General features: G+C 37.5%; 1 protein-coding gene across 1 annotated transcript in view; it reads right to left on the bottom strand.

Moving 5' to 3' along the window:
* Nucleotides 1-5,563: 5,563 nt before the first annotated feature.
* LOC122417328 (uncharacterized) overlaps nucleotides 5,564-13,041 on the bottom strand; it is a 39,969-nt gene continuing 32,491 nt past the window's right edge. Inside the window, exons 2-3 of the mRNA XM_043430761.1 lie at nucleotides 8,228-8,280; nucleotides 5,564-8,134 (exon numbers count right to left, since the gene is read on the bottom strand). Coding sequence (XP_043286696.1) covers nucleotides 6,421-8,134; nucleotides 8,228-8,280 — 1,767 coding nt within the window. The 3' untranslated portion in view covers nucleotides 5,564-6,420. The remainder of the gene's footprint in view (nucleotides 8,135-8,227; nucleotides 8,281-13,041) is intronic.

Below are 13,041 nucleotides of genomic sequence, written 5' to 3'. Positions count from 1 at the left end.
TTTTCGGAAATAAGAGGTCATCCCGAGGAAACATCGGACACCTCGCACATCTTGCGGGGGAGGATACCTCTTTATTGCTATAACGCCGTCATCTGTTGGGCTAATCCCTTCCTTCGATACGCGATATCCCAAATAATCAATCGAGGTGAATAGAAATTTGCATTTGTCGATACGTAATTCTAGTTTATTCGCAACCAATGTTTCAAAGACGAACTCGAGGATTTGTAAATTTTGTTCGATGGTTTCTGAAGCTACCATAAAATCATCGAGGTATGCCACGACATCGCCTCTATCAATAAACTCTTTCAAAACGTCGTTGATCCATCTTTGAAACTTGGTTGGGGCACCTTTGAGCCCAAATGGCATTCGAAGATACTCGTATTGTCCAATCGGTGTAACAAACGCGGTATACTTGATTGAATCTCCGGCGACACTTATATGGTGAAATCCGTCTTTCAAATCAAGTACGGTAAAATATTGTTTGCCTTTCAACACATCTAGCTGATCTTCGATAAGGGGAAGGGGATAATTGTCCCGAGCAGTCAGCTTGTTCAATTCTCGGTAATCGACACACATTCGTGTCTCGCCATTTTTCTTTTTCACCAGTACGATGGGCGAAGCATATTCCGACTCACTCGGTTGGATTATTCCCTTTCCCAATAACGGGTTTATTATTTCGCGTACCTTATCTTTTTCTACGTACGATAATCTTCTTGGTGCGAAGCGAAATGGTTTGTCGGTAGTTAAGGCTAATTTGAATTCGGTTTTCACCAATGGCTCGTTCGGACGATCCGGCACTAAATATTTGTCTCGGAACAATTGTCGTGTGCGTTTCTGAATCTCAAAAGGTATCGCTGGGTTTATCTGTAATGAGTCTACCTCATCCTCTCTCATTATTGAAATATCAATATTAGATATACATGCGACTTCGGTTTGTTGCTCTCCATCTACGATCTCTTTATTCGCGGTCTCCCGCAATTCAAGGCCAAATTTCTTTAAAATATCTCGTCCTAGCACAGCGCATGATTCCATTGTAAAATCAGGAACCACCAGTAATCGTGATTTCTCTTGCACTTTCCCATTTAATTCTATATCTATATTAACTGTACCGAGAACAACCAAACTACTATTGTTGATTCCACAAAATTTATTACAGTACTCATCGTTACTTTCAATTACGTCGCCAGGAACGTGTCGCAGTTTAATGAAGCTAATCGGACTCCCTGTATCTAATAATGTTAGTAACACGATTCGTTCTGTTTGACCACAAGAGGTCACGCTATATGTGATATTTTTATAATACTCATCCTCAGCAACGGGTACTCGGTAAACATTGCCAACTTGGTTAGACTTGTTAGGGCATCCATTCGCAAAATGTCCCGATTTGTTGCAGATGAAGCACGCGAGTTCCGGACACTGTGGCTTGACGTGTCCTTCCTTATCGCAATGGAAACATTTCTTCGTAAAGCGGGGACCCGTAGGCTTATCCACTGCAGTCGCTTCTTTCGCATCAGGTTTGGAGATGTCCTGCCTACCACGATTTCTTCCGTCCGTCTTGAATCCTCGAAGAGAGATATTCTCGAAAGCCGTCAACAACGATGTTGTTTCGTCAAATTTCTGCATCCTCGCCTGATCTCGTAGTCGTGCATCGGGAATACCGTCTATCATGTAATCAATGATTTCGTCTTCCGGTATCGCAGCGCGATTGGCCAATATTACCTTCTCATGATGGTATTCGTTGAAGGTTTCGCCTGTTTTCCATTGCCTGTTTTCGAATTGCCGGCGAAGGGTTATTTTATTGGTACGATGGTCAAACATTACTCGCATTTGTTCCAGTAATTCTTGAAGGCTCATTTCAATGTGTTCCGGTTTTGAGTGAAACCACTCGAGTGCCTTTCCTTTCAGTTTTGATCCTATTAACATTCGACTTGAATGCTCATCCAAGTTGTACGAGTTTTTTACGAGTTGTAGTTGCTTTTCCCACTTTGAAAAAACGTCCTGTGCCCCATGAAAATCGCTCAACAGGTCCGATAGAGCTCTGATATTGACATTCGGTTGTCTCTCTTCGATTGGTGAACGAGCACTTTCGTGAGCGATTGCGAGCTCTCTTCGAGCCAAATCAAGTTCTCGTTGCATCAGGTCGCGTTCTCGTCTTAATAATTCTATTTCTCGGTGCATCTGTTCTGTTTCCGCGATGTGGACCGAGTTATCGCGTACTGATTGTCTGCGAGGCTCCGAAAATTCTTCGAAATCATGTCGTCGATTTTCAAGGTCGTCATTTAACCCTGCTTCCTGCAGTCGAGCGATCAATTCGACTTTAGTACCGGCTGTGGGCAAGCCTCTATCCTGGAGTTTCGATTTTAATTCAACAACCGTCAAATCTTTCAACTCTGTCATTTTACTCCGAAGTATTACCACGAGTCCAGATAAAAGCACTTGCGAATACTAGTATACTTGACTGTTCACACGGGAACGTATTCGATAAAGCACAAACACAAGTTTACGGGACGACACAAGTTCGAAGTATGTGTGTCCAAATAATAATCGACGCTTGTATGAATTCGCGTGACCGATTCTGTTTATTTCCACAATCTGTCCTTGTCTCTTCTCACTTCTTCTACGCGAGTATCGAAAATTCTGAACTTTCCGAGCACAAGCAAGAAAAAAAATATCGACACGAATATACGAGTGTCGCTACACGTCGCGCGACATCGCTCAGTCCGTTATTAAAAGAAAGTTTCGAATTTTCAACCACGTTTTTCGTCGTTCGCGCGAATTGCGTTACGAAATTTCTGCTTTTTCGATGATTCCTTTTAGCAGTTTTTTTTTGTGTCCACACAATCTCGCTGTAACGATTTTTTTTTTTTTTTTTTAATTTCCCGAAACGATACGCGACGCGCTCGGTGATCTTCCAACTTGTTTCAAACGGTAACCACACCCGAACTCACGAGACGTTCGGCACGATTCGCCCGTTGTAACGCACACACACCAAATTTACTCGAAATCGAACACCGTTTTGAACTAATTCCAAGTTTTGAAAACGTTAAAACGCGTTCGATATTTTTTTCAATCCACTGTCGACGGGAACCATACGCGAACTCCCGAGATCTTCGCTATAGTATTCACGTCCAACAAGCTAAACCCAAAGTCTACTCCAAAATTAAAATTTTTACTCCAATATTCCAAAATGATGAGCCACGTGAGATTCTTATAGCCTCGCCGTTTTCTTCTTCCTTTCGGGCACTTCGGGTGTTGTATCCCACTTCTGAGTTGTAATGCTTAATATATCTATATATATAAGGTTTCAAATGAGGGAACACGAGATAGCCGGGTAAAATCTATTTATTTATGTCGTGTCACAACGAGGCCTCACGTCGAACTGCTCTTGATTTGAGCGTCTTGATCTCCCAACAATACGGGAGTCAAGTCGATACATTTCAAGGAATACTTTAGTCAGTATAAATTCTTACATCGGCACAATTTTCGAAATGTCAACAACTCGCGAGAGCGAGCCGTCGGTCGCAGTGCCCCAGTCAGCCACGGCGGCGCTAGCTACCAGCGCATCGATTCGAGGCGCCCCACGGGGATGGATAATCGAACATCGAGATTACGGGACTCACCACCGCGGCGCCTGTTATCGACGCATCGACCCGAGGCGCCACACATGGAGCCAGAATCAATCAACGATCGTGATGTCACGACGTCGTTAGCCAATCCAGCCCCGACTTCCCAGCCCCGTTCACCTCCCCGCCTCTCCCCCTCGCCAACGACCACATCGAGGTGCGCGAGATGAGTCATCGCCATTGGACCCCCCGTCGACGCGCGCATCGATCAATTATCGATCGATGTTGCGCAAGCAGGAAGAAGATCGCGGAAGCCGGCACGAGGACTCACTTCTTCACGACTCGGCGTGCGTACCGTGGCTCTGAGCGACTTAACCCGGCAATTCGACCCAATTAATAATCAGCGAATTCTTATTACAACGACGAAGGCTTTTCCCGGAAAAACGATTTGGAGTATCGATTGGATGTTGACGCCTGGATTTATTGTGTTGCGATTAGAATTCCCCGGCGATCAAGTAAGTCGTTTTCGTCCTCTGTACAGCCGCGACGAAAGGAGCACGTGGCCGACGGCCATCTTTCCTCTCGGCTCCTTACGCACTCGCCAAAGTCGTGCGCCTGTTTCCCCGGATTATTCTCCGAGCCGCTGGGCTCGTTTGAGCGCAATTTAATTCGCTTCGCTCCGGTTTCGCCCGATTATCTGTCGCGATCCGAAAAGTGCTGTGGTGGTAAAGAATAGTGTAGTGAACCGTGCGTGGGCAGCGGCCCTTCCCCCCCCCCCCCCCCCTCCACGGTTATCAGCCCCGCGCGGGCTATCCTGAGTGTTCATTGTTTTCGGAAGCTCACGGGTATTGTAAGACGCCTGAGCGACAGGCGCCCATCGACCCGACGATTTCGAGTCTCGCAGCCGACCCCCCCCCCCCCCCCCCTTCATGTTTCTGTCCTCCGTGATATCATTCAGCCCTCGAACGAGGCGTATGATGCGCCTCCCCGGCGTACTTGTGTGAGTCGACCCGTGTTACGACGAGTCATTGCACTGTTATTTTCTCTTGCGAGAGAGAGACCCGGAGAGATTGTTACGGGTTATATTTCCTTGTTACTTTTTCCGATAAGAACCAATTATATTTCTTTGTTACTTTTTTCGATAAAAATCGAGAGCTTGTTACCAATTATATTTTTTTTGTTACTTTTTTTTTATTATAAAAATTAACCGGCGCCCAGTGATTCTTGTCCCGCGAAATAAAGCCACCTTTTGTTCTCTCTTCTTCATTTATTGTGTACTTTCGATTTCATTTATTTTTGCCCCCTTCCCTCGCAGTCCCCCCCCCCCCCGCTCGAGTGACAGGTAAGGAATTATCGTTATACTAAATAATCAATATTTTGATTTTTCCATTTGATAATACATTATCTGTTCATCATATTTGCGAAATATGGAAAAAATCGATTTTTTAAAAATTGTCAAGGGTTTACCTCACTCAAATATGCACATTTTGGTACGTACTAATTACGAAAAATAGGTTACCATTGTCTTAAATTTCGAGAAGCAAGATTTTGGGGTTTTTTTTACGATTGTTAATTTTGATTTGCATTGGTCATTTTGATGAAATATCCTGAGACGGGCCAAATACTTTCAGTCCTTATCGAAACATATATGATTCCATAATGGTAAAATCAATAATTTAGTTAACACCATTCTGTTTGTGAATATTAGTATATTTTTTTTATTAATAAATACGTAATATTCTGAAATAAGTAATAAACACTTGGCGTCGAATAGATGTTATTGATTTTATTAATGCATGTAACTTGGATGGCAACTTTGTCAATTCATTTAGGTATTTATCTTTCAGAATAAAGTTAGAAAAACGAGATACCGGTTTTAAAAATGTTTTCCAGTGATTATTTTGTCTGTTATAGGGTTGGAATGTTTTCGAGTGCTGCATTTAATTTTTTTTACACATTTTAAAATAATTTTCAGTCAGATTAATTTTTTTTTTGTTTTCTCCATCCAAGTTGTGGAAATGTCATCATTCGGGTCTTACTAAAAAAGATTCTCTTAAAATAAACTTATCTTGTGCTACTGAACATTTTTTTTCTTACCGCGGTATCTACATTCACCAAAACAAATAATGTTCATCCAAATTTAATCGTTTTCTAAATTCTTTTCCTGCCATTTCAAGTGTGTCAATTATTTATGATCGATCGGCTACAGTCGACCACTGTACAAAAACATCGCTTGTTCCCAAATCTACATATTTGTAGGTTTACGCAATTCCAAAGAACAACAATTACAGAGTTTCATGAATATCATTTATTTGTATTTATGCGTGTCACATTGAATCGACCATTGAAATTTTCTTAATGTTGTTGTCCAAATTGGTGATCAGGTGGATACGAAGTTTATATAAAATCCCATGATTTTTTTTACTCCGGTCTATCATATTGAACTCGTCATGTTAAAAGTCCAAAATTCGAGTTTACACTGATAATTAACTCTCCATAACTTCTTACACGCAGTGTTTCATGAGCTCCGTTATTTTATTCCGTCGATACATATTTACATATTTTACATTGTTAACGCCACTTTCATTTACAATATTTGCATCAGATTTTGGCTCTAAAAGTTATTGGATAAATTAATAAAACTGAAGATATCAATATAATTTGTACCTTCAAATATCATTCACTCAAAATACTTTCTCTGATTTCACAAAATACACGGTTGATTTGTAAATCTGACTTTTTTCTGACGTTTTTTCCTGCGATCTGTTCTTAGAACGTGGAACATGCATCATCTGATGGTAACCTAAATTCAAATGCATGCGAACGTAATTCATTATTACGATAATCGTGGCTGGTATTAGTTCTCTAGAAAACTTTCATGAGACTCTGCCTCTTTGTTTGGACCATTGGATTTCGTCTTTTTTTCATCGTTTCTCATTATAGAAACCTTGGGTTTTCTTCGATAAACAGCTTTAACAACCCGCGTTGGTTGTCTCCTTTCTTGAAACCGCCAACGATTGCTCTCTAACAATTTGGTCACTCCATGCGTAGCTTTGAGCGCGATATTGCTTGATTTTACGGCCTCGCGGTCTGCTTTCTGCGTGGTTGAGACTTCATCAAGTTCGCGATGATACTTCATGTCATCCTTACGATTCGCATACTCCAGACCGTCACTTGTAGTTTCTACAGATATATTTCGATTATTCTGTCCGTCACGATGTCTAACAATAGTTTCATACGTTAGTAGTCTAGATTGCGATGGTTCTGTTGGAAGGCTATCAGTTTGTACGTCATTTCTGTGCTCGGCTGATTCCTCGCGTTTAAGGGTTCCACCGTTTTTCATATTGATAGAATCTTCATCGTTATCTATTACAAGCTTCTCAGATATAGTAACGGAATTTTTCTTTTTTGTTAATTTTTGCTCGTGATCCCATATGTGTTGGACATCTGGTACGGTCATTATTTCGGAATTTCGAACGTCATCAATTTCGAATTTGATCATGGGACCCTGTCGAAAATTTCGAGGAACATGCCAGTATGAGGAACCGAAAAAGTCAGCTTTATGACGTTGTCTAAAATGATCGCGTTCGGCATTCTGACTTGCCATTTGGTCGCTTCTGGGAACATGTTTATGTCTCATGAAAGTTGATGGAAGCTGGTTCATCAGTTCACTCCTGTTAATATTTGACATACTAATTTTTGTACTAAAGTTTTTATTTTCCTTAAATCCATAATCTGAATGCGATTTTAAAGTTGTAGATGAAAAATCAGGTTCTTTTACATGATCATGGTCGGACTCGAACTTTACTGTACTGTCTCGATAACTGTAATTATTGTAACCGCTACGTATTGGATTATTCGGATCTTGATGCGATATTAAAGAGTGAGTAGAGACCGGTGAAGTCTGTTTCTCAGTATCCAGGTATGATGCGACAGATATTGGTAGGAATTTTTTGTGATCCTGCATGTCATTGTGAGATGAAAATGAATAAGCTCTATGGTATTCCTCAGGATTTCTTAAATACTCATCAGAACGAAATTCATTCGAAGCTTGAACGGTAGGCAGTCGAGAGCGGGTATTGAAATGATGTTGGTAAGTTGAGCGATAATTGGAATTCCAATTCGAGATTCTATTAGCAGGAGAAAAATTGTTATATCCTTGTGATGTTGTAGTGCTAGATCGCCATGGGAACTTGTTATTCTGGTAGCTATAGGCTTTTAATGCTTTTCGTGAAACATTCTCCGAACGATGATTTGACGAACTATATTCTAATGGAACATTAGGTTCTGCTACTGAGTCGCGAGTTACCATTTTTATAATTACATGATTTGATTGCCATGGAGAATAATTCTCTAATTGCCTTATATACACTCGACCCCCCATTCTAGGTAAATTAATAGGTCCAATTATAGGTGGTGGTGGTTTTTCTGTAGTTTTGATAACTCGAGACACTATGTTTATAAGCCAGTCAAGAGGACCTTTTTCCGTTTGTGATTTCATAATAGGTTGAAGGACAGTTGCATGTAGTAACTTCTGATGATGATGCTGATGATGACGTTGGCCAGGTAATCTGGAGGAATCCAAGAATATTCAAAATATTCTGTTTATGTCGAAAAGGCAAAAAATCAGAAAAAGAACATGTTCACGGTTTTTTATAGCCTACCCGACAGGCCAGTCACTCTCAGCAATGGTAATTGACAGCAAAAACGCATCAACCTGTAATTAAAGTAAGCAATTATATAATTTGAGGCCATGCTGATAACTAACTGAGAAAGGGCATTCTGATTCACAAGTACTATAATTGTACACATTTTCACATGTGTTTGATTCAATATGGTTGCTTATAAGTTGAGAAGATTTTCATTGCTTCATAATCCGTTGGTAGCGATACTATCTCCAGCCTCTATAATAAAATACTTCACTCTGATTCGATCTTCTGCAAGTTTGAAATTTTGAAATCTAACATTATTAGATATCAAAGGAAAATCAGCAATATGCTCGATATTCGATAATCTTTATATCTATTAACCTTTTATATGCGTTTCCTATAGATCGTTCACTTGCCAGATTTATAAATGGAAGTACGGAATTGGGGAGCAAATACATATTTATTTTAGACCGCTGTAGAGTTTAATATTTTGTCGACATCTAAAGAAATCGCTTAGGTTCAATTCTTAGCAGTATCATAGTCAACAAAATGATTTCATAATTAAATTACTTGAAAAGTTTAGGGAAAAGGTCCAGAATTTTATTTTCATATAGACAATATTTTCATAGTGGCAGGTAAAAAAATGTCTAATTTTAACCGTTTATACTTGTCTACTTGCTACCTATCTATGGAAACATAGTCATTATGAAGCTGAGAATTTCGATCCTCAATACCACTAGCAATAAGTTCCGTGGTAAGTTTCGTCAATGAAAGTGAAGAGCATAACTTTGGTTGACTGCAAACATGAAAATGCTACTGCATTGTAATGATATCAGACATATTGTGAAGGAAAAATTGAATTATCTTTTATTTTGTTTTCAATGCTTTTCATAGTAGGAACACTAATATGGATCAGTATTCTGCTTTAAGGTATTCCTTTCATGAACCCGAAATTTCTACAAAAAATTGATTTTAATTTACACTAGAATACAACTGCATCCGAATAGATTAGCGAAATTTCTGGTTAGGTTACCATTTATTGAAGAATTAAAATGTCAAAAATCCTAAAATTACTACGGGAGCTTATAGAGAATCCATCATCACCACATTTCTATTTTATAATTTATACACTGAATATCTCTAAAATCCTCATAAAAACTATCTCACGGATAGAAAAAAATGTGAGGAATCCATAGCGACAATAAAAATAAAGGGTTATCGAATGTTGAAAAGAGATATTAACGATATAAGTTGGAAAAATGACAGAAGCAGACGTTTTTCCCATATAACAGCGATTTCTCAGAGGTTAGGAATCAGTCCAAATTTCAAGTACCCTAGTTTGCGACACCAAAAAATACGGCCGTGCGAAAGGAATACCTTAACCCTTTAACGTCCAAAAGGAACTTTTCGCATGTACCATTTTCTACGGGATTATTCACGACGAAAACGATGTCGACAAAGTTCGTAAGCTTCCTTATCGACTATTTTTGAGGGCGCTCTTTTTAATGGTGTCATTTAAATTTGGCTAAAACCCTTTTTGTCTTATATTTTTGCAAAATAAAGCAAAAAAGTCGCAATTTTTGAGGTCCGTTTTTTTTTTAATTCACGATTCGGAAGCCTTATCTAGAGTCGCGGCAGCGACTCTGAGACAAGTACATTTATGTTATGACGAGTCGCTGCCAGAGAGTCTTTACAGGAGCGATAGTGTTTCCAATTGTTTTCGAAAATTTTCAAAATTTGTTTCTTTAATAATTAAATAATTACAGTACTTCAGAGAATACTATAAGTTGACGTATTTTTTATTTTTTTTGTCTTTCGTTTCCGACCTCTTCGAGCTCTGTAGCTCAACGCATTGAAGAGATATTAATTGATCATTTTTTAATAGCATCAAAAATGGATCGGATTTTTGCACACATTTTTGATGTTTATTTGTTTTTTATTTAGTGACAATTTTGGTGCCATAATACATTTTATATACCTATATATTGTTTTTCTGGTGCCATAATGCAAGTATATACCTATATATTTTCGTGGCGTATGACGTATGGTGTGTTGTTTATGCTAATAGATGATGAGGTTATAAAGATCGCGAATTTGACAGTTCACCGATATCCCGATCTGTAGTACAAGTATATACCTATATATTTTCGTGACATATGACGTATGGCGTGTTGTTTCAATGCTAACCAGATGTGGTTATAAAGATCGCGAAAGTGACAATTCATCGATACTGTTCCAATTTTTTCCGGTTGTGTAGAAAATCGATAAAAAGAGAAAAATATTTTAGTGAAAGTGGTGAGAAAAAAGGGGAGAAGAATAAAAGAGAAATAAAGGCCGAGGAATCCAAGAGTGTTATGTGATGGAAAATAAACTGAAAATTGTCAACAACATACGGATTGATGGTATAAAATATTTAGAAAGGTTAGAGATTTTTTCTATATATATCTTGAGATGTAATCCGGAATCTGAAACATTAGAAAAAAAATCCATGCCTCCGCTCTTTCTCATCAGCTCTCTCTCTTTCTCTCTCTCTCTGATTGTATCATCAAACTTGTCGATGTTTGTTATTGGAGAATATATAACACTATAAAAATACTTCAAAAAAGTAAAAAAAGAACGCTAAGTATTAAAAAACCGCCCCTCTAGTTTCGAATGATCTTTACTATATTTTCAGTAAATGAAAAATTTCCTTACCCATTATTTATTGCTAAAATGACATAGTAGGATGATCAAGATAAGAAAAAAAATATGAGATCATTTTAGCATAGCCAAGGATTTTGGATAAATTTCGATTTCTGCAAAGAATCATGTTACACCTCCAATTGTACTGGCTAAAGAGTTTTGTGACTTCAAGCGTTCCCAGAATGATTTTGCGATTAAGATATTGTTATTCTAATTTAATGCACAAATTCACTGTCAAAATTACACACAAACTTGGCGTGGATGATTTTCAAATGGAAGCTCGGGAAGAGACGATTGATCAAATATACTATTCAAAATAATTAATGGTTTGATAAATAAAATAGATTCCTGAGATAGTGTATAGATGAAAGAGATTAATGAAGAAAATAAAATAATTAGCAAATATGAATGATTTAATGAATTATGACACAATAAATATCCAGGCGAATGGTTTAAATTATTGAGTCAACAAACGAATAGAATGTGGAGAAAGTATGGTTTTAGGAATAAAAGAAATAGACAATCTGGTGAATGAATCAGAGAATGGGATACAGAATACTTGTGATGAACCAGTATATGGATAGGTAGACAAGTAAAAAATTCATACGAGGCTGGATGAAGGATAACGAAAACCCATAAAAAAAACTTTAAACAAAATTTTTTTTTAATTGTAAAAAAAAATTATTTCATAAAAAAAAATACAGAACAATTCGAAAAAAATTTTACAAATCTTGAAAAAACGTTATGTTAAAAAAAAACTAATCTGCATCTATTTTTTTAAGTTTCAAAAGAATCAAATAACAAATAAAAAATAATAAACCGAAAAATCGCGCGTGAAATCATTTTGGAAAGCGATGCCTCATTCTTCTTATGAGATTCGAACAGCTAAATCAACTGAAAAAAATTCCATCTAATTTACGTGCGGCATTAAAATTTATTATATTAATTCGAGGCCAAGTATTTTCTAATGAATTGAAAAAAATTACCATTTGAATTACGTGCAGCACTAAAATTTATGATATCAATCGGTGGACAAGTATTTTATTAGTAACTCCAAATTTTGACATTATTGAATTGTTCTAAGAAGCTTTCAAATCCAAAAGAATCACATGCAAGCTAGTCATTTCTTACTCTATGGTGGCAGAGACTTATAAGAAAATCGATTCTTCTCAGACTTTCAGGATCCTCTGGTATTATTCACAAAATTCGACGTCGATTGGATCGATACAAATTATGTTTAAATATGTGTTAAAAGTACTTGTCCGGCCCATCACTTTCCGTTTAAATTGTTTATCCAAAGAAAAGTCAGAGCTTGTCTAGAACTGATGGATCACAAGCATTCATGCAGAGGGAATTGAGAGAATTATCTTCAAGTAATTTTTACTTAATTGCACTAATTTAATAAAAAACGGAAACAAATTATTCCGCAATATAGAAGGGATATTATTGTGCATCGATAAATGAAAAAAATTGTACATAATGTATATGTTCAAGCTTCCAAAATAACTCTGCAGTTTACATTCGATGCGGGCAATTTTTACTTCCCACTTATTCTTCCAGCGAACGAGTTCCATTCGGAATAAGAACTAACCTATACTATTATTAAAAACATAAAATTAATAATGAATCGCATTTCAACAAACTTTTAACGAGATTCTGCCGTGCCATTTCGTTTTTTTATGATTGATTCTTTATTGAATGAATAGTGATGGGCCGGACAAGTACTTTTAACACATATTTAAACATAATTTGTATCGATCCAATCGACGTCGAATTTTGTGAATAATACCAGAGGATCCTGAAAGTCTGAGAAGAATCGATTTTCTTATAAGTCTCTGCCACCATAGAGTAAGAAATGACTAGCTTGCATGTGATTCTTTTGGATTTTAAAGCTTCTTAGAACAATTCAATAATGTCAAAATTTGGAGTTACTAATAAAATACTTGTCCACCGATTGATATCATAAATTTTAGTGCTGCACGTAATTCAAATGGTAATTTTTTTCAATTCATTAGAAAATACTTGGCCTCGAATTAATATAATAAATTTTAATGCCGCACGTAAATTAGATGGAATTTTTTTCAGTTGATTTAGCTGTTCGAATCTCATAAGAAGAATGAGGCATCGCTTTCCAAAATGATTTCACG

The sequence above is a fragment of the Venturia canescens genome, chromosome 10, assembly GCF_019457755.1.
Source record: "Venturia canescens isolate UGA chromosome 10, ASM1945775v1, whole genome shotgun sequence".
In the NCBI taxonomy this organism is placed as follows: Eukaryota; Metazoa; Arthropoda; class Insecta; order Hymenoptera; family Ichneumonidae; genus Venturia; species Venturia canescens.
Note: the sequence above shows the minus strand (reverse complement) of the source record. Positions and strands in the feature narration are given on the sequence as shown.